The following is a 20,875-nucleotide window of genomic DNA, read 5'->3' as shown; positions in this document are numbered from 1 at the left end:
ATATCCAGAGCTATTTTTATTTCACTTTAAAGTATTTTCTCTTACTTTTGAATGTGATAAAAAGCCCATGAAATTCAACTGTATTATATTATAAAAACCAGAATAATGAACAGCAAAACAATTCAACCTCTTTCTTCTATCCTCCAGTTTCATAGTATTCCTTCTGAGAAAGGAATTATAATATCATTATAATAAAATTCCAAGTAATGCACACATACAAATGGCTTTAGCTTACTAATATATTCATTTGAAAGGTCTTTTTAAAACAGATACATTTATTTCTGGAAAGAAACACTTGTCTCTTTCCTTCTGTTCTACCCAGGGGAAGAATATACTAGTAAGCTGGGTCCAGCACAGGGACTTGGTTGGCTGATCCTCCCCTTACAAACAAGAGGATCCCATATGGGCGCCGGTTCTAATCTCGGCAGCTCCACTTCCCATCCAGCTCCCTGCTGGTGGCCTGGGAAAGCAGTGGAGGACGGCCTAAAGCCTTGGGACCTTGTACCCGCATGGAAGACCTAGAGGAAGCTCCTGGCTCCTTGGGTCGGCTCAGCTCCAGCTGTTATGGCCATTTAGGGAGTGAAGCAGCGGATGGAAGATCCTTTTCTCTGTAAACCCACCTTTCCAACAAAAATAAGTAAATAAAAAACAAAACAAAACAAAACAAGAATATGCTAATAAGCTGCATATGCTGAAACATGACCTTTTTGCAAAAGATAACTGTCTCACCAAAGCTGAAATAAATGTTTATTAAAAACAGACCTGAGTTAACTGTATTATAGGCATTTTAAACTTTCATTAGAGATAATAATGCAAATCAACAAACCTGGGTTCTGTTCAAAATCATCAAGGAGTTTGTCCAGGTCACTGACAGCTGCTTTAAAATAACTGTCCATTTTAGCTGTAGATTTATTACAAATTTAATTATTGTACGCCTAGAAAATACAAAGAATGCTATTTAATTTCTAACATACAAACAGTATGCTAACTATTCCATGCCTGGAAGGCATAAGAATAGATACAGGAATAACCATTAAGAGAACTGCTTTAAACAATCCACAATTTAGTTGGGGAAAATACCTATTTATATGACATGGAGACCAACTCTAACAACACACCACATGCATATGTAACTATCAGACACTTAATAGCATTCAATAATTCTTAAGTCAAAGAAGAATTTATAATACAAAGCTAAAATATGCATTTAAAATACACTACAAATGAAATTAGTGAATATAAAATTTGTGAGATTCATAAAAGTGAAGCTAGAGAGGACACTGGTTATACTAAAAAAGAAAGACTAAAACAAATCACCTCGGAGCAGCAAGTAAAGAACTAGAAAGTAAGCATAAAAGAGAGAAAAGGCAAAAGTTTTATGAGAAAAGGAATAAAGCAGATGAACCCCTAAGTGAAGCAGACACCCCACCACAGAAAGGCTGACAGCAGCTACAAGAATCAGTCAGTGAGCAACGGGATAACAGCACCAAGAAACCAACCTGAGGGGCTCCCGCTGATTTCAGCGGGACGACTGGAGGTAGCTAAAGCTGAACTGTCAAAGACTGGTTACAAAAGAACAGAAAAATCCACAAGATCAGGACTTGCTGGAAAGCTGCTAGGCCACCGACCCAATACTCTGAAAACAAAGGAGCCAAGGATGCACCCTTCTCTTTACTTACCAAACACACTTTAGGACAACAAAACAGTGCTGGGGGTGGAGAGCGGATGGAAGACCATTCTCATTCTTCTTTCCATCGCTCAGCCTTCCAGATTAATAAACCAGAAACAAATGACTTATTCTGTTCTAAAGGTTTTGCATCCATAGGATAACCCGTTTTGAATACTATTACTCACTTGGCCATTCACATACTCTCAGATTTCCAAACAAACTTGTTTCACAATTTTTTTTGTGGGTCTGGTGCAATAGCTCAATTGGCTAATTCTCCACCTGCAAATGATGGCATCCCATTTGGGCACTGGTTCATGTGGTTCATGCCCCTGGTTGTTCCACTTCCCACTTCCCATCTAGTTCTCTGCTTCTCTCTGTAACTCTGCCTTTCTACCAAATAAAAAAAAAAATTTAAAGATTTATTTATTTATTTTTATTGGAAAGTCAAATTTTACAGAGAGAAGCATAGAGGAGGAGAGGAGGATCTTCCATCTACTGGTTCACTTCCCAAGTGGCTGCAACAGCTGGAGCTGAGCCAATCTGAACCCAGGAGCCTGGAGCTTCTTCTGGGTCTCCCAGTGACACAGGGGCATCCAAATGACAGGCCTGCTTCCTCCCAGTGAATCCTCACATTATCTACTATACCAAGGAAAGAAAGAAAAAACTGATCTGAAAAAACCAACACCACCAATGGTTAGTACAACCCTCTTACGGTTAGGATGAGAGAACCTGAGGCAATGCAGAAGATGAAATAGGGAAAGATACATAAGTGGCTCAAAAATGAGAACTTCCAGCCCTTGGAAGCCTAGGTTAAAACTGGCAGGTTCCCATCATGGAAACAGAAGGGGGTACCAACGGCTCGACAGGCCACATCAAGAGCAAAGGCACAAAGCGAAAGCCCAGTTCACTCCTGGACTGCCATGTGAAGAACCCTGAGAAAAAAACAAGACTGCTCCACCTGAGGACGGGACGCAGGAGCGATGTCAGAGTTAGACAAAGATTGGGGAACTGGAGGCATAAGCTGTTGGAGAAGGACAAAAACCTGACATCAGGTGACTACAGAACATAGTTCACATGACCAAAACCACTCTGGATAAAACTGCCCAGTTAGGTGACTTCCGTAGAAAAATAACCAAAGAAAAACTGCAAACTTCCTGCAGACTATAAGCCATTAGAGATGAGCTTAGTAAAAAAATAAAGCAGAAACAAAAATGCACTAGCAAAGGCACAGTAAACATGCAGGGACATTGATCAATAATTCTATAAATCTGGGGCTGGGATTTTGTAAGCATTTCACAGCTACATTATACGTCTCTGTAATATGTTATTTTCTCACAAGCCATACTTTGTAGTCAGGAAAAAAATAATTTTGTTTTTGAAAAATCATATACTATATCTTAATAAAAGGTAAAACTGTACTATAATTGGGCAAATAATATCCACAGAGAACTAGTAAGACGGTACTAAAATGTTCCACACACTAACAAAGTACTGAAACACATACTATTTGTTGGCATCTATCAACAGGCTGTAAAAGATTTCTAATATTTGGCCTACCAGTCCTCTTTTTAAAATGTTAGGGAAATAATCAAAATCAACTGTCCTTGAGGGACTGTACAATGTTTCTATATACGCATACATGGCGGAATGTCCAAGCAGGGAAAATTCATTCATCTCTTCAAACATTCAGCATTCCCTTGGAGTGCTGTTTGTTGTTTTTAAACGAACACATCAAGAACGTTCTGAGTCTTAATTTCCGAATGCACTAACAAACAGTGCTGCTGCACTAACTAACTGCATTAAACACTCTACGCATGGCTGCTGGCAGCGGACTGTGCCACTAGCTACCCTATCACCAACGCCGAGGCCGGCGGCCACAGCTGAGCAGGACTTGGTTCAGTTCCACCTGTCATTTCACTGTTTCCAACCATGTTTTCTTCATGTATTACCTGTACAATCCAAATCCACAGTGATGCTTCCGAGGCTTGCTTACAACCTGAGGGAAATGTCTGGAATGCAATTTTAAGGAAGAAATTAACCAATCCAGTCATTTAAAAAAAAATCTCAGTTATGAGAAAGCACACCGAGGAGGTTAAAGGGAATTAAGTCAGTGAACATGGAAATCCACGCACGGAACTTGGAGCAACTCGAGACACACGCTCAGGCTAATAATGGCAGGAAGCGAATTCCGACAGCAGCTTAACTTGGCACGGCCGAATAAGGTGCGACCGGCTTCCCGGCCCTGGGGCCGGCAGGCCATCCCGGGGTCCAGCGGGAAGGTCAGCCCCGGGGGTGCCGCCCCAGGTCGCGGGGGGACCCGGCAAACGGCCTCCGCCGCGTCCCTCAGCCCCGGCGCGGGGACCCTCGCCGGCACGGGGGTCTCACGGGACGGCCGGGCCGGGTCCACCCCTCAGAGGAAGGGGCGGGCCCCTCAGGGCTGAGGCGATGCCCCGGCCACCGCCTACTGGAGACGGGGGAGCGCTTACCTCCCCACAGCCCCCGCGGACGCCGAGCGGAGCGGCCAGGGCGACCCCGGCCTCGGCAGCCCCTGGAGTGCCAGTCGCCCGCGTAGGGTTCGCCCCCGGCCGACCCGGGCACAGCGGCCCGCGCAGGCGCAGAGCCGGCCCCGCGGCGCCCACGCCCCCCGCCCGGCGCCTGCGCGCTGCCCTCGGTCCGAACCGGAAGCGGCTGACCAAGGCCGGGGAGGGCTGGGATGGGGACAGGATGGTCATTCCGCGGTGCAGGGAGCGTTGGCTAGGCAGGGAGCTGTTGACAGACGGAGTGGGAGTGGGCGCTGCCCCTGGGGGAAGCCCCCCGCGGGGGACAGACGCATCCTGGAGGGAAACGACCTCCTAGGGCAGCGGGAGAACAGGATCTTAAATGGGTGCTTAACCCTGGATGCTCAATTCATTGTCCACACCGTTTAATCACTGTAGTTTAGGCAGATTTTGCTAATGTCACATGAAGACAAAGATGACGAGTGCCATGGGTCCAGGTCAGTCAGTTCCAAGTGTGAATAAACCCCATCAGTGACAGCAGAGTGATGCCAGCACCCTGGGACTTGAGTGAGGAAATGGTTTCCGTTCCTTTCGTTTTAATTTAAGGCAGAATGGCAGGAAGAGAGATCTTCCATCCAATGGTTCACTCCTCAAATGGTTGCAAAAGCCAAGTTGAAGCCAGGAGCCATAATCCCATCCAGGTCTCCAGAGTGTGGGTCACAAGGAGCCATGGCCGCATTAGCAGAGAGCTGCGTGGGAAGTGGAGTGGCCAAGTGCAGCTTCATCCACTACACCACAACATCCCCTTCCCCAGCCCAATTAGGATCTTGACAAGTTATTTGTCAAGTCAGTTCAAGACCCTTCAAGGTGTTCACATGACCTGATCCCAGAACACAAAGATTTACACATATGAAAAGATATGTTGATGTTACTGTTTTACAAATTGACAGCATTCTAGGGCCCATCCTGGTAGCCTAGTGGTTAAAGTCCTCACCTTGCCCATGCTGGGATCTCATATGGGCGCTGGTTTGTGTCCCAGCATCCCTACTTCCCATCCAGTTCCCTGCTTATACTCTGGAAAAGCAGTTGACGATGGCCCAAAGCCTTGGGACCCTGCGCCTGCATGAGAGACCTGGAAGAAACTCCTGGCTCCTGGCTTTGGATCAGCTCAGCCCTGATGGCAAAGTCTCTCATCTTTCTAGTGTTCCATAATTTCCAAGGTTTTCTTTTTTTTTTTTTTTTTTTGTAGTAATGAGGGCAAAACATTTTAATAATAGAGAATGCTTAAAAAACTACTGCTGAATGTATATTTAAGTTAACCATTCAGCACCCAATCAGTGTACCATATCTAAATACAATGTTACTGTGAGTCACAAGATGTGGCCAAGGGTAGATGAGTACTTGTGTCTTGTTGGTGTGTTTTCACATTTATTTGAAAGGCATACACATACTCACACTGGAGTAGGGAGTGTGGAATGCGGAGAAGTGGGAGAGAAAGAGAGATGGGGGCCTGGCGGCGTGGCCTAGCGGCTAAAGTCCTCGCCTTGAACTCCCCGGGATCCCATATGGGCACCGGTTCTAATCCCGGCAGCTCCACTTCCCATCCAGCTCCCTGCTTGTGGCCTGGGAAAGCAGTCGAGGACGGCCCAAAGCCTTGGGACCCTGCACCCGCGTGGGAGACCTGGAAGAAGTTCCTGGCTCCTGGCTTTGGATCGGTGCATACCGGCCTGTTGCGGCTCACTTGGGGAGTGAATCATCGGACAGAATATCTTCCTCTCTGTCTCTCCTCCTCTCTATATATCCGGCTTTCCAATAATAATAAAATCTTTTAAAAAAAAGAGAGAGAGATGGGTCTTCTATTTACTGGCTAACACCCCAAATGGCTGCAATAGCCAGGGCTGGACCAGGCCAAAGCCAGCCCCCAAGAGCTCCATCCCAATCTCTCTCATGGATGACCAGGGTTCAGGCACCTGGGCCATCACTTGCCACCTCCCAGGATGCGCTGGTTGATGTCCCAGAGCCAGAACAAAGGGTGGACATTTCTGGGGTTGCTCTATGAGTTTGCTTCCGGATCATGACACGAGGACTCGATTCTTTGTCAAATGCTCTCAGTTCCCCTTTCTCCTGAGCACATGACAGTGGTGCCCTTCCTGCCTGCCTGTGGTTGAACAGGACTGCATGATCGGCTCAAGACAACCGGCCGTGAGCAGAAGTGGCCTGTGTCATTTTTAGTTGGATTCCTTACTCCTGATGCCTTGTGGTCCCTCAGCTCTTTGGGGGATCACAAGGAACAGAACGCCCCCAGAGCAGGAAAGACTGTTGTCACCTGAGAAGGGGCAGGTAGGGTAGGGGGTCTATCCTGGCAGGTAAGCAGGAAGTCAGTTTCCCCTTGGGATTTGGGTTGGCCCTCTGGGGATGCGGAGCCTGGGCCTCACTGAGTCACCCAGCATGGTTGTCCTGTGTGAGTGAGTCATTCTATGTTTCTGGTGAGCATCTCTTGCCATTTTTGTGCACTTCCTTGTGAAAGCAAGCTTACCTCCACTGTTTCTCAGGGTGATAGTTAAAAATGTCCAGCGCCTGTGAAGAGAGAGCAAAGTCACAGGCACCAAGGTCATACACCAAAGCACCACCCCAGGTGGCAATGCTGTGGCATGAGAGAGATAGCTGGCCCCTCCACCACAGCCTGCACCCAACACCTTGATCTGGGATTCCCCAGGCTCCACAGCTGTGGGAATAACCTTGTCTTGTTTAAAAGCTGCCCACCTTACAGTATCTTTCTGTGGCAGCCAGAACAGACTAGAACCGTGCATAAACTATGGATTCACCTTGTGGTGTCCAATATCACTTATGGCCACTGATTTTATCTACACTTGCATCCACTCTACCCCACAGCTGGACTGTTGTTTTTTTCACAGCCGGACTTTTTAAAGCATAGCTCACATACCTTATCTTCTTGTCTGAACTTTTCTGCGTGTAGGTTAAAAGCACTTCATAAAGTGAGTTAGTCATGTATCCAGTGCCATCACTCAGCTTTAATACAGACAACATTGTTTAATCTTTATTTTTACCCATCCGTATTAGTTTGAAGCAAATTCCATAACCTGCATCCTTTCATCCATAAATATTTCAGCATATATTTCTAAAAGAGCCTAGCCCTTTGCAAAACTGTAATAATGCCATTATTTTACCTGAAAAATCATAGCAAGAATTCTTCAATATTATAAAATGTGTAGGTACTGGTATTCATGTTTCTGTTTTGCAAGTATCATAATTTTTGATAGCTGTGTTAACTGAAATCCGAGTAAGGCCAATATACTGAGGATGAATTAATGCCTAAGAACACTCCCCTTTCGTTTTTGTTTCTTGCAGTTTATTTCTTGGAGCAGCCCTGTAGCTTTCTGTGAGCCCTGGAGTGTCTTCTAGCAAGTTCTTCCCGCTTAGGCGTTCCTTGGTGTAGCTTCGTGTTCTGGCTGAACTGCTCCATCCATGGTGCAGTGCACGCCCCCGCCCGGGATGTGTGTGGCATCTTACTTGCTCCTGTTCAGTAACTCGTGGCACTCTCTGCTTGGATCCATGTTGACCCAAATGTTATCCATGGAAACATCCTAATCAGTCAATTCTTTTTTTACTCATTAGCTGCAATTCTTTTTGTAGAAAAAAAAATCCCTCAGTGAATATTTTTTTCCCGAAATGATGTGCATAGAGGAAGGGGAAGTTTAATTTTAGTGGCAGTGTCCGGAAGAATGAGTGGAATCCCTTACATCTGCTAACGGGGACTGAAGGTTGAGGTGGCAGGGTCAATACAGGCAAATTTAAGCGCAGTGTAAACATGCACACATACCTGTAATTCTAAGCATAAATCTATGTTATGCTGTGAAACCAGTTCTCTCTAGATTTTATGTCGTTTGCAAACAAATTGTAAGCATTTTCATCATTCTTTATCTTAACATGTAATACTGTAATGAACATTTCAAAAGCATTGTCATAATCCTCATTACTAAAATGCATGTAAATGATCAAACAAATCGTAATTAATTTTACTCAGATCAGGACTTAGATATAATTTTAATGTTGCATTTTTACTTTTCTACTGGTCTATCAAATTTCAAAAACAAATTCAAGGAGAAAACTTGTTCAAACTGTGAGTTACTTTTGTGTATCTGTTATCTCAGCTAAATTGCTCTACAACAACTTGAAACATACAGGCATATCAGGGTCTGGCGCGATGGCTCAATTGGCTAATCCTCTACCTACAGGTGCTGGGAACCCATAAGTGGCTGCTCCACTTCCCATCCAGCAGTGGAGGATGGCCCAAAGCCTTGGGATCCTGCACCCACATGGCAGACCCAACTCAACTCAACTCTGGCTGTTGCAGCCATTTGGGGAGTGAATCAGCAGATGGATCTGTCTCTCCTTCTCACTGTAAATCTGCCTTTCCAATAAAAATAAATGATTTTTTTGAAGATACAGCCATTTCAGGTTAGTTCACAGTTGTGGTCACTTAGCATTTAGAAAAGGCACAAGAAGACTCACCAGAGCGCTGCGGGCTGAGCTGAAGTCCTCTGGGGGACGTACTCACTGCTGGCCACCTGACTGCACTCCTCTTGGGCATGTAACTGGGGCCGGAAAGAGAACTGAAATTCAAACCAGGGAAACGAAACTAAATAGCCTATTTGTTGGTCTCTTGGTATTTTATGTGAAGAACCTTAAAACATAATGAACACATCTCTGATTTATAGCAATTTAACATTGTGCATAATTAGGAAGAATTGAGCTGGGATTATCATCTAGCTTCCAAATCTGCACTCAGGAGAAGAGGTCATATTTCCTAACACGGGGAGAAGACTCAGCTTTCCTAGCAGGGAAGAGGATCAAGTGCCCACCCCAGGACAGCAGAGACCAAGCCCTGGGGCATGCAGTGACCCTCTCACAGCCTTAGCTATGACTGTCACAGTCTCAAGGGCTTGGGGACACTGAGAGTGGGTGTCTGAGCCAGCGTGGAGCCCCAGTGCCCAAGAGGCAGGTGCAGGCTGGACAGCAACATCTAGAGCCATCAGAGCAATGGCAAAACAGCAGCGGTGGAGAGAACAAACCACTGGCTTAGTCTGTGGAGTCAGGATTGGTCAGAACTCCACCTAGGGAGGGAGGGAGGGACTGCCTGCTTGGATTTCCCACTCCACCCTTAGAGGGGCTTAAATGGGAGCGAGGAAAATAGGGCATAAGACGTTTCTTGTTTCCTGGCATTGTAGAATAAAGTTCCTGCCAACCCTGTGATCCCTCAGTAAACGTTCTATGAATAGCCTGAGATTCTCTCTCTGTTACAAGCACCCATAAACGAAGCTCCCATCAGCTCTATGTACCACCTTTTCTTTAAGAAATCGTTTTTTTTTTTAAGAAATTTGATAATCAGCTCAAGTGTAAAGAAAGTGATAGCTAGAAGAATCTTCCTGTTTACTTCACTGTTTATCCTCATGTTTTAAAAACCCAGAATCCTGTGGACCATGAGACTTCCGTGCCTCAGAGTGTATCAGCTAAGCAGCTCTGTCCATTTGTCCACCTGTGGAGAGTTGAGTTGAATGGGAAGAGTCATCGCTGCCTTCCCTCTTTGTCCTGAATGAAGACGCTGCGAGAATGCACAGTGTGATTGAACAGTGACTTCTAAGGCAGCTGGGTCAACGTGGGACTGCGCCGTGTGTTTCGTCATGAGGTATTTTTCTATTATGGTCATTTCCCTGCTCATTTCCTTCCTAACATTATGGACTCCTGGACAGGATCTCTGGCCTTAAATGAACACCATTATTTTTCCTAAATTGAATTGTCTTCAACAACTGTAATCTGTTTTCATTTCAAGGCTGGCTTGACATTTCAATTGCAAGCTGGACTTGTCTTGATGCCCTTGTATGCGTTCATTTAGTTTTGATCGGCCTGAGGGCCTCAGGAGATGCCAAAATAGGACTGTTAGGCTAGCCACTTTTTTTTTCTTAGCATCCAGATAAATGTGGTTAAAGTGTCCAGGAATGTGTTCTCTGAAGTCAGCACAGACTACCTCTTTTCAAATGCATTCGAAAGGCAGGTGGAAAGACCAAGAGCGGTGAGGCAGGAGAAAGAGGGAAAGAGGAAGAGGGAAGAACAGAGAAAGAGAAATCTCCCATTTGCTCATTTTGTCCCCAAATGGCTGCAACAGCCAGGAAGAGATGAAAATGAAACCAGGAGGCAGGAACACCTTCGGGTCTGCCACGAGGGTGGCAGGGATCCAAGCACGTGGGCCGTCCTTAGCTGCCTTCCCAGGTACATGAGCAGGGAGATGGGTCAGAAACAGCAGCCAGGACCCAAACCAGCACTCTTACATGTGATGCTTGGGTCTCAGGTAGCACCCTAAACCACTACACCACAAGGTTGGCGCCACTTTTTAATCTCAATTTAAAAAGACTAAGTTTCCTGAGTAGACTCAAGCAGGCTTTAGCCAAGAAGCTGCAATGGCCTACAGGGATAGACAGAGTTCAAAAATTACACTTTTAGGGATACCGCAGAGGGCAGCAGGTGATGGACGAAGCAGCCGGATTCCTGCCAGTCACATGGGAGACGCAGCCTGAGTTGCTGTCTCTGGCTTCAGCCTGGCCCAGCCCCTGCCAGCTCATCTGTGGAGCGAACCAGATGGCACATGGTCTGCAAATGATGGTTAAACTTCAGAATTGAAGCATTACAGCAATGCTATTCCTGCTTGAATATCCTGAAGACATCTCAAATTGAACAAGTGCAAGGCTGAATTATTCCCTCTTATTCAGTTCGTCCATGTCTTCGCGAACAGGAATCATCACCACCCCTCCCCTTGCTCCTGCCGCACCTCCACCCACTGCTGATTCCCTCCACTTGTTTCCTCGCTCGTCCCCGCTCCCCACTGCCCTCCGACTCTCCGCAGTAACCTCTGAGCTGACCTCTGCTTCCCTTCTTGCCTCTCCCTCCCGTGCTCTGCAGAAGCCAGAATATATGAGCAGAGAAATACACCGGGTCATCCTACCTCCCTGACAGAAACTTGACCACTGCGTGATGAGAACGTCTCAGCTGGCCTTCATTTCCCAAGGAGTCAGCCCATCACCTACCACTAGCGTCTGTGCAGTCCTGCCTTGCCCTGCTGTGGCCACGGTTAATGTGTGTTTATTATATGCCTTAGAATATGCTTGTGCTGTCACCCTTGACTTGCCTTTACCGTGGCTGCTGAAACTCGTGAAGATTTGTAGGAGAGTTGGAACATTCAGTTTCTAGTTGGGTTTATTTTCCATAATTCACTGGAGGATTTAATGTGGCATATTTTAAGGGGAATTAAGCTTTTAGTTCTTATTAATACAATTAAATATCTGCTCAGCACAACGATAAAATAAGTAGTTTGCAGGAATTACTGCATTGCCCAAATGCAATCTAAGAAACTTCTGCCAACAATATGTAATGTATATAATTATAATGCTAAATATAACTATATTCCCAAAATATTACAAAAGATTAGTATCCAATTTCCTGTAAATCTGGCACAGAATTAAAATTGCATTGCAGAATATTTAACATCAGAATAATAAATATGACTCAGAAGTGCCTAATTGTACTTAATATTCTATGTAAATCCTAGGTGCTATAATATCCATCATTTTGACAGGAAAAAGAGCTATAAAGTAAAGTATTTTTATGCAATTCTGCCAAGATGTAAACTGGGATAGTTTTTAAGCTGAAGTTTAAAGACCTGTTATTCCTAAATGCTGCATAGCTAATTAGAATACATAAAAAGGAAATTAGAATGCATAAACAGGAAAGGGAAATGAAAGAAATACATTTCATATGTTAGTTGCTTCTACTCAGTAACTAGTGATGAATGCTTACAGGAGCATACTTATAGATTCCATTATCTCCAGCCTTGGCTTTTCCTTTTTATTGTTAATTTTGGTTTCTTTATTTATTTGGTGTCAGAGATCAGGTAACACAGAGTGTGCTCCCACGTACAAGTTGGACCCTCAGTACCCACAGCAGTCAGGGCTGGCCCAGGCCAAACGAGGACCTGGGCACGCAGTCCCCTTGGGTGTCAGGCTTCCCAGTGCTTGAACCCTCACTGCTACTTGGCAGAGTGTGCCACAGCAGCCAGCCAGATTTGGAAGCAGAGACGGGACCCAAGTGCAGCTGTGCCACTGGGTGTTCATATGCCAAATGCCCTCCTCTAAGGTTCCCACTATTTATTTATTTATAAAGGTTTATTTATTTTTATTGGAAAGGTAGATTTACAGAGAGAAGGGGAGACAGAAAGCTCTTCCATCTGCTGATTCACTACTCAATGGCCATACAGCCAGAGCAAGGAAATCTGAAAGCAGAAGCCAGGAGCCTCTGGGTCTCTCACAAGGGTTCGGGACCCGAGGGATTTGAGCCACCCTCCACTGCCTTCCCAGGTCACAAGCAGGGAGCTGGATGGGAAGTGGCACAGCTGGGACACAAGTCAGGATCCATATGGGATCCGGGTACATGCAAGGACTTTAGCCACTAGGCTACTGCACCGGGCCCCCCCAAATTTTTAAAATATGTGAGCTTCTCAGTAGGCCATGAACTATAACCGTATTAAAATAAAATTATAATTTACAATCATAATATTTAGGTTTTTATTCCTTCAGCTGTCAATCAAAATAAAGCAGTATCTATTGTTTCTCAAACTCTCCACTTGTAATTGAGGATTTGAAACTGAAAACAACATCTCTTTCATTGAGATTGTTAAAATATATATATTCATATATATGAATATATGTTTGCAGTGGTGTCTGTATACATCTGTGTGTCTTTACAGCATACACATAATTATGTGAGCGCAAATAGCAGTTTTAAACCCTTGTGGGGATAAGCAGGAGTGGATGCGATGCGTCATTCTGTGTCCTGACTTAGTCACCTGCAAGACAGGGATAACGATACGGACCTCCCAGGATGGCTGCGCAGAGTAAGTGACCGAAATTATGTGGGAGAGTCTCAAAAGCTTCAAGAAGCCAAGCAAACAAGATGTCATAATTATGGGATGAGTAGAAAATGGTGACTTTGAAGAAGAAAAAAAGAAAGATGAGCAGCTGGTTCATCACGAAGGAAGGCCTCTTGGCATCTTTGGGGCTTCCAGTCTGGTTCTTCGGCTGAGAAAGCAGAGAGCATTCAGTGTGGTGGGAGGGGCGCCCAAAGGGGAGCGACCACAGTGGCAAGGCCATGGTCAAGGCACACGGAAGTCAGCTTAGAGAGACAGCAGATGGAGCAGGTGTTCTATCAAGTTCAAAAATACATAACTGTGGTCTCTACCAGGCAAGGGGTGGAGGACATGTTAGCACAGCATCCTGCTTTTCCGTTTTCCCGGAATGGTTTTCAGATCCAAGCCTGCCCACAAATCTCTCTCCCAGTTCTTTGCTGTCCTTGTGGCAGATGTCCCAAAACGACACGTGTGCATCCGACTGACCCAGGACGACGGCCTCTTCCTCCCCTGGAGGCCGCTTCGCCCCAAAACTAATGAAACCGCAGTCCTGACGTCCTGGTAGCACGTCCACATGTATGCACAGCTTTGGAAAGTTCACCAGCTTTTCCTCCTTTAAATAAACATTTATGTTTGGATCCAAATTCTTTTTGTAGTTTTCTATGGTTTCTAAAGAAGACCTTTTAAGTGTCTTGAGCTCCAGGTCTCACATCTGCAACCACCCCTGGAGATCAGAATAAGAATTAAATGAGAGTGGCGCATCACTACGTGGGTGAGGAAATTTTGTTAAAGAAAAAAGCAGTAAGTCGAGGGCAAAGCTTGTCAATGCAAGCCTGTTGACGTGGCAAGCTCCACCCTCCGAGGGGCTAACTGCAAAACAGCAGCATGACAGCCCTCAGACAGAGCCATTCGAGAATGTCAAGGGAGTGACGAGCAACGCTCACCCAAGGTGCTGCCCGGTCTGGGCCCGGGAGGACCACCCAGCTGTGCGTCCACGAGATCAGCCTTGTCTGTAGACAGAGTTAGGTCTTATGGGTCCAGTGTAAGGAAGGTGCCAGCTCGGAAACCATGGACCCCATGGACCCCATGGAAAAGACCTTCGGATACTTGGGGGCCAGTTTCCTGGTGGGGCCCTGGGGTCACCACTTCTGTTGATTTTTAGTGACATCAGAAACCCATGTGCAGTCAGCTGGTTTTTAAATATTGACAGTTCAAGTGAAAACTTGTGAAAATTGTTCCTAATAAATTTGCAAGAAGGTGGTGGGAAGTGTTTGCAATGGTAAAAGTTTTATGTAGATGAATTGTTTCATAGAAATTATCTTTTTTAAATTTGTTTTTTATTATCTGAAAAGTAGAGTGATAGAGAGACAGAGGGACAGACAGCTCTTCCACCTACTGGTTCACTCCCCAGGTGATGACAACAGCCAGAGCTATGTCAGGCTAATCCAGAAGCCTCTTCTGGGCCTCCCTTGTCAGCGCGGGGTCGAAGCCTGTGGACCACCTCCCGCTGCTTTCCCAGGTGCCTTAGCAGGGAGCTGGATCGGAGCTGGATCGGAAGTGGAGCAGCTGGGGCTAGCACCCATATGGGATGCTGGTGAGGCAGGTGGCAGCTTCACTAGCTATGCTCACAATACCAGCCTCTATAAATATGATCTCAGTCGGGGTCTGGCGGCGTGGCCTAGCAGCTAAAGTCCTCGCGTTGCGGTCACTTGGGGAGTGAATCACCGGACGGAAGATCTTCCTCTCTGTCTCTCCTCCTCTCTGTATATCTGACTTTGTAATAAAATAAATAAATCTTAAAAAAAAAAAAAAAAAAAGAAAGAGACTTTTTTTTGAGTTGGTTTGGTTTTGCAGGTAAAGCCGCTGCCTGTGATACGGACACCCCCTGTGGGCACCAGTTTGAGACCTGGCTGTTCCACTGCTGACCCAGCTCCCTGCTATTGGTCGAGAAGAGCAGCAGAAGATGGACCAAATGTCTGAGGCCCTGCACCCCGTGGGAGACTTGGATGAAGCTCCTGGCCCTTGGTTTTGGCCCAGTGTAACTTTAGCTCTTTCAGGCATCCTGTCAAGTTGGCGGAAGGGGGTCTCTCTCTTTGTCCCCTCCCCTTTCAAATGAAGAAGAAATACAACTAATGTGTTGTATACACCTTCCCTTGGCGAGAATTCTCCTCCCCCTCAGAAAATAATCAAAGGAAAAAATTTGTTTTTCTTTTGCAGCCTGGTTTTATTTAGATCTTCACTGAACTGGGCCTGTAGGCTTTCCTCTTGCAGGTGAAAGTCACGGTCGCCGACGGCTGAAGTCAGGTAACTGCCCAGCCACGCCGGGGTCTGCTTGCTCCACACCTCTCTCGGTGGAGCCAGCACGTCCACTCCAGGTGCCACGCTGACCAGGCCTGAGGTCCGACGGAGCGTGCGGTGCCTGCGGGTGTCCTATCTTGAGCTGCTGGGAGTTAGCTTCTTTCCCACCAGAGCCCTGGCGATGCGGTTGTTGAAGCGGTTGTTGCGGGCCTTCTTACTGAGACACACATCCAGGCTCCGGTAGGACCGGGCCTTTCGCTGAAAGGGCCTGGAAGCCGGCAGCCTCTCGGCCTCCGACGACCCGCTGCTCTGCGCCGCCCGGTGCAGGGTGATGAGAAGGGGCCTGTCGGGCAGGGCCCGGTTCTGGGGCAGGTGGAGCTCTCGCAGGAGCTCCACCCTCTGCTCCAAGATGCCGCACTGGTTCTCCAGCAGGGCTGCCACGAGGTACAGCGAGCGGGTGTCGTGGTTCAGCTTGTCCACCTGCTGCTCCAGCTCCCACGTGGCGGCCGCCAGCTTGCAGGCCTGGCTCTGCGCGTCGCCGCCGTCGTTCTCCGCAGCGTCCCTGAGGTCCTTCTGAGCCACCTGGCAGGACCTGATGAGCTGGCTGAGCTCGGTCTGCTGCTGGCTCCAGTGCTCGGCCTCCCGCAGCAGCTGCTCCATGCTGCGCCGGAGCATGGCGGCCTCCTCGGGAGCGGGAGGCGGCCGGTCGCCCCCCTGCTCCGTGTCGCCTGGCGTCTCCCCCACGGAGAGACTTCCTGCTTCCATCTGCCGTGCCGCCTCCGGTTCAGGAACCTGTGCTGTGTCCACCGCGACCTGGGGCTCCACCGGCGTCCGCCGCTGCTTTGCCGCATGGTCCTTCTCTGGGTGCAAAGCGACAACCAAGTTTTTGAGCAGCAGTTTATTCATCTTGTCGAGTCCTCGGATCCTTTCCTTGAGTTCTGACACGTCCTTCGAGATACTGATCTCCTGGGCGTCAGCCACGTGGCCTTCGGGACCCGTCATGTCGTCAACAACATCTTTGATTTCCTTCAAGAGCTCTTCAAACTTCTGCAGGACTTGTGGGTCTGTTACTTGGCAGCCCCTATGGGTCCGGGAAGGGTACAGGCTGCAGGCCAGCCTGGGGACGGAGCCGATTTCAATAAGGGCCACGGTGACTGGGGCGTCCGGAGGCGCCGGCTGGGGACCAGGGGTGGCTTGACGGGCCAGGGAGGGGGAGGGCATCTGAGCGGAGCCATCCCTGCAGGCCATGGGGGCGGAGCCCTGAGCCGGTGCCTGAACTTGGAGAGGCGTGTCTAGGTGGCAGGTGGCATCGTGGGCAGTTAGGGGTGGGGGACGGTGGGGGAGCTAGGAGGCGGGGGGCTGGACCTCCGTCTGTCCCCCACTGGCATTCTGCTCTTTATTCCCTGATCCTAGCAACCGAGTCTTTGTTCTGTCACGGCCAATGTGGCCTAGCCGCAGCTTCTGCCTCCTGTGTCACAATGGAAGCCTCGGAAACTCCTGCCAGCGAGTCAGCCAGTCCTGCATCAGCCTGGGCTGGGGGCTGACCCTGCAGGAGGGCTCCCCCGCCCTCCTAGCCTAGGCTCGGGCTGGCTGTTGCTGAGCGTGCATGCGGGGGGCTGCCTCAGCCCACCCCCACCGTGCCCCTCACCTCAGCCCTCTGGCACTCCGAGAGGGGAGGCAGGTGCCCCAAGCAGCAGAGGGAAAGAGCCCTCTGGGTATTTTGACCAACTCACCTGCAGACTAAAGGTTTCCACTGAAAGTAGAGAGAAGAGGCAGCTGTTTGGTGCCGTAGCTAAAACGCCGCTTGGGGATATTAGCGTGCCACACTCAAGTGCCTGGATTTGAATATGGCTGTGCTGTTATTTCAGCTCCCCGCTATGCACATGCTGGGCGGTGGCTGGTGGTGGGTTCCTGGCACGTGGGAGACCCTGACGGAGGTCCCGGCTCCTGGCTGTGGCTGGCCCAGCCCTGGGTCCGTGCCACCCGCATGGGAGACCCAATGGAGATTCTAGCTCCTGGCTGTGGCCTGGCTCGGCCCTGGGTTCCTGCCACCTACATGGGAGATTCCAGTGGAGGTCCTGGCTCCTGGCTTCAGCCCAGTCCAGCCCTGGCTGTCATGGGCATTTGGGGAAGGTTACATTGTGGCACAGTGAGTTAAGACACCACTTGCAGTATCCTTGCTAATGTGCAAGGGACAGCAGGCCTGGCACCCATGTAACAGATCCAGAAGGAGCTCCTGGCTCCTGGCTGCTCTCTGGCCTGGGTGTCTGGATGGAAGACTCTCTGTAGTTCAGCCTCTCAGTTAAGTCTTTTAAAAGATTTTAATAAAGACAAAAGTGATAATATTATTATATTTTCACCCAGCATCATCAAAAAGCTGTAAATGTGGGACTGCTGTTGTGGCACGACACGTGATGTCGCCGTCTGCAAGGTTAACATCCCATGGTGGAGTGCCAGTTCGAGTCCCAGCTTGCTCTGCCTCCCACTGCTGCCTCGGAAAGCACAGGGATGCAGAAACAAAACTTCCCCTAAGCGGTGTCTGCTAGCCAATCAGTGACGTTGGGGTGTCTGCTAGCCAATCAGTGACCTTGGGGTGGCAGAAAAAGTAGGCGTTTGCTTTAGAGCACAGAGCAAGGAGCCAGGCGGATATGGCTTAATTCCCAGGCTCCCGGAGGAGTTGGAGTGAAGGTTCTTACAGATTAAAGCTGGGGCTGATGATCAGGTCGTGTCCACGTCCCGGGCTGGCCAGCCATGCTCATGACCTTTCATTGGTTGGGTGGTGATGCCGTGCTTATGGAACTGTCTGATGGCCAGGTGGGCTCCAGTCAGCCTGCATTCTCCGTGTCTACTTGTTCATGCAACTCCGTGTTTGTATAAACAAGCATTGGTAGCTATTTATTTCATTCCTTGGATTATAATCCAATATTATCACTAACATTCTTGCTAAGAAACATATGAATAGAGCCTGGTGCGGTGGCCTAGTGGTTAAAGTCCTCATCCTGAACATAGTGGGAGTCCATGTGGGCGCCGGTTCTAATCCCAGCGGCTCTGCTTCCCATCCAGCTCCTTGCCTGTGGCCTGGGAAAGCAGTCGAGGACGGCCCAGATCCTTGAGACCCTGCACCCGTGTGGGAGACCCAGAAGTGGTTCCGGACTCCTGGCTTCAGATCAGCACAGCTCCGGCCATTGCAGTCCGCTTGGGGAGTGAACCAACGGATGGAAGATCTTCCTCTCTGTCTCTCCTCCTCTCTATATATCTGACTTTGCAATAAGAATAAATAAACCTTTTTAAAAATAAACATATGAATAATATTAAATGATGACACGCTTTGGTATGCTGAAATATCTTTACTTCACATAATTATTTAATGCAGATTTTTTGGTACCAAAGAATAGTAACTGATTGCTAGTGGTTAAAGATGAAAGATGTAGAGTAATTATACTCATAAAAGATCCCATGCGGGCTGTAATTTTTTAATTTTTAAAAATTTTGTGACGTGGTGCGTGGGGCCATCCGGGGTTAGCCGCGACTTTTCCGGCACGCATGCCCCCTGTGGGGTGGCCGCAGCTGGTGCCTGTGAGCGCAGGTGCCCACAAAGCCAGCATCTGTAAAACAAAACAAAACCAAAGGCTCAAGAACTAGTCACAGACAGAGGCAGCTCCCACCTGCTGGCTCACTCTCCAAATGTCCATCACGGACAAGTCTGGGCCACGCGGAAGTCAGGAGCCACGGACCCCACATGGGGGGCTGGGAACTGACCCCTCAGCGGTCCACCTGCCCTCTCCCCATCCGTTGGCAGGTGGAACCCAGGCACCCAGAGAGGGGAGGCGGCTTGTTAAACTGTGTCCACTTTGTGCAGGATGTGGTTTTAAGCAGTGTGAATTATCTGAGACCTCCAGGTGTGGCAGGCATTTTTTTTGGAGCTAGTGCAGAGGGGAAATTGTTAATCCAAGGCAAAGTGCAGGGGTCTCTGAGTCAATACTTCCAGAAAGCCTTTTCCCTCCACAGGTGCTCTTCTTCATTATGACCACCAGGTGGAGCTGTGGGCTTGAAAAGTGACTGTGTGGGAGCTACACCCCGAGGCTTAGCACCTGCAACCTCACAGGGCGTGTGCCACGGCTGGCGGCACCCTCACCACAGGGGTGTCAGGAAGGCATCTTCCCTCCCAGCTGTTCATGGTGCGGACTCCTGTGGCAAGTGGATTATATAACGCAAACATTATTATACATCTGCATGGGAAACAGATTTACTTAGTCCCAGATGCTCACGAAAGTTGGTATCAGGCCAGGTTGAACCCGGGATCCAGGAGCAACATGTGGGTATCCGACATGGGTTGCAGGAACCCTTGTGCTTAAGCTATGCCCTCGGCCTCCCAGGATGTGCATCTGCAGCAAAGTAGATTGGAAGCACACAACACCCCCTTTCCCCCCAGGTAAGTCTTCTGGCCAACCTCTCAGTAGCTCCAACTGGTACCTGTTATGTTAAATAATCCTTGCTTGTCATTTGCCTTGGGAGTCTCTGCAAGGGGGGCTTGCGGCCAGCAACCTGATAGGTCAGCTGGGATGGGCTTTCTGGAGCTCCCAAAGGTGGTGTTTTTGTTAGGAGTAATACAACATATTAACCATTTTTAAAGAGCTATTTGTTTTTATTAGAAAGATTTACAGACAGAAGGAGAGACAGAGAAAAAGATTTGTCTGCTGGTTCACTCCCCAAGTGGCCGCAGTGGCTGGAGCTGAGCGGATCCAAAGCCGGGCCACCTCCTACATCAGGTTGTACGAGTCCTATCTGTTCTGCTCTGCATCCTGGGTAGCAGCAGGCCCAAGGGGACCCAGGTGGAGCTCCAGGCTCCTGACTTCAGCTTGGCTCAGCGCTTGTTGTCATAGGCTTCTGAGAAGGAGCCAGCAGATGGAAAGATGCACTTTTTCCCTTTTAGTAACCGCTCCCCACTGCTGCACTCCCCACCAGCTCTTGCGCGTGCACATGGGAAAGCAGTGGAGGACGGATGAGGGGCTTGTGCCCCTGCACCCACATGGGAGACCCAGCAAATACTCCCGATTCCTTGCTTTGGACCAGCCCGGCTCTGGCTCTCGCAGCCATGTGGGGTGAACCAGCAGATGGAAGAGCTCTTTGTCTTTCCTTCGCTCTCTGTAACTCTGCCTTTCAAATTAATAAACTTTTAACAATATCAGTAAAAGAAAAAAAAGTAAACTCATAAACATTGAGATATTTTAGTTTCTGGGCCTGGCGCAGCAGCCTTGCGGCTAAAGTCCTCACCTTGAACACGCCGGGATCCCATATGGGCACCGGTTCTAATCTGGGGGTCCTGTTTCCCATCCAGCTCCCTGCCTGTGGCCTGGCAAAGCAGTCGAGGAAGACCCAAAGCCTTGGGACCCTGCACCCATATGGAAGTCCCAGAAGAAGCTCCTGGCTCCTGGC

The 20,875-nt window shown here is 48.4% G+C and overlaps 2 protein-coding genes across 5 annotated transcripts in view; both read right to left on the bottom strand.

The window, feature by feature from the left end:
* ZFYVE16 (zinc finger FYVE-type containing 16) overlaps positions 1–4,295 on the bottom strand; it is a 36,783-nt gene extending 32,488 nt beyond the window's left edge. For 2 of the 4 annotated variants that reach the window (XM_058656240.1, XM_058656243.1), the window contains exons 1-2: positions 4,156–4,292; positions 827–935 (exon numbers count right to left, since the gene is read on the bottom strand). In XM_058656240.1, the coding sequence (XP_058512223.1) occupies positions 827–896 (70 nt within the window). In that variant the 5' untranslated portion in view covers positions 897–935; positions 4,156–4,292. Of the gene's footprint in view, positions 1–826; positions 936–1,570; positions 1,637–3,618; positions 4,039–4,155 lie in introns of those variants that run through there. The other 2 variants (XM_058656242.1, XM_058656241.1) reach the window with 2 other exon arrangements.
* An 11,219-nt stretch (positions 4,296–15,514) lies between these two features.
* SPZ1 (spermatogenic leucine zipper 1) lies at positions 15,515–16,690 on the bottom strand. Its single transcript, XM_004586308.2, has one exon. The coding sequence runs from the start codon at positions 16,685–16,687 to the stop codon at positions 15,572–15,574; it is 1,116 nt and encodes a 371-aa protein (XP_004586365.2). The 5' UTR covers positions 16,688–16,690; the 3' UTR covers positions 15,515–15,571.
* Positions 16,691–20,875: the final 4,185 nt, after the last annotated feature.

Source organism: Ochotona princeps, chromosome 28 (assembly GCF_030435755.1).
Source record: "Ochotona princeps isolate mOchPri1 chromosome 28, mOchPri1.hap1, whole genome shotgun sequence".
In the NCBI taxonomy this organism is placed as follows: domain Eukaryota; kingdom Metazoa; phylum Chordata; class Mammalia; order Lagomorpha; family Ochotonidae; genus Ochotona; species Ochotona princeps.
Note: the sequence above shows the minus strand (reverse complement) of the source record. Positions and strands in the feature narration are given on the sequence as shown.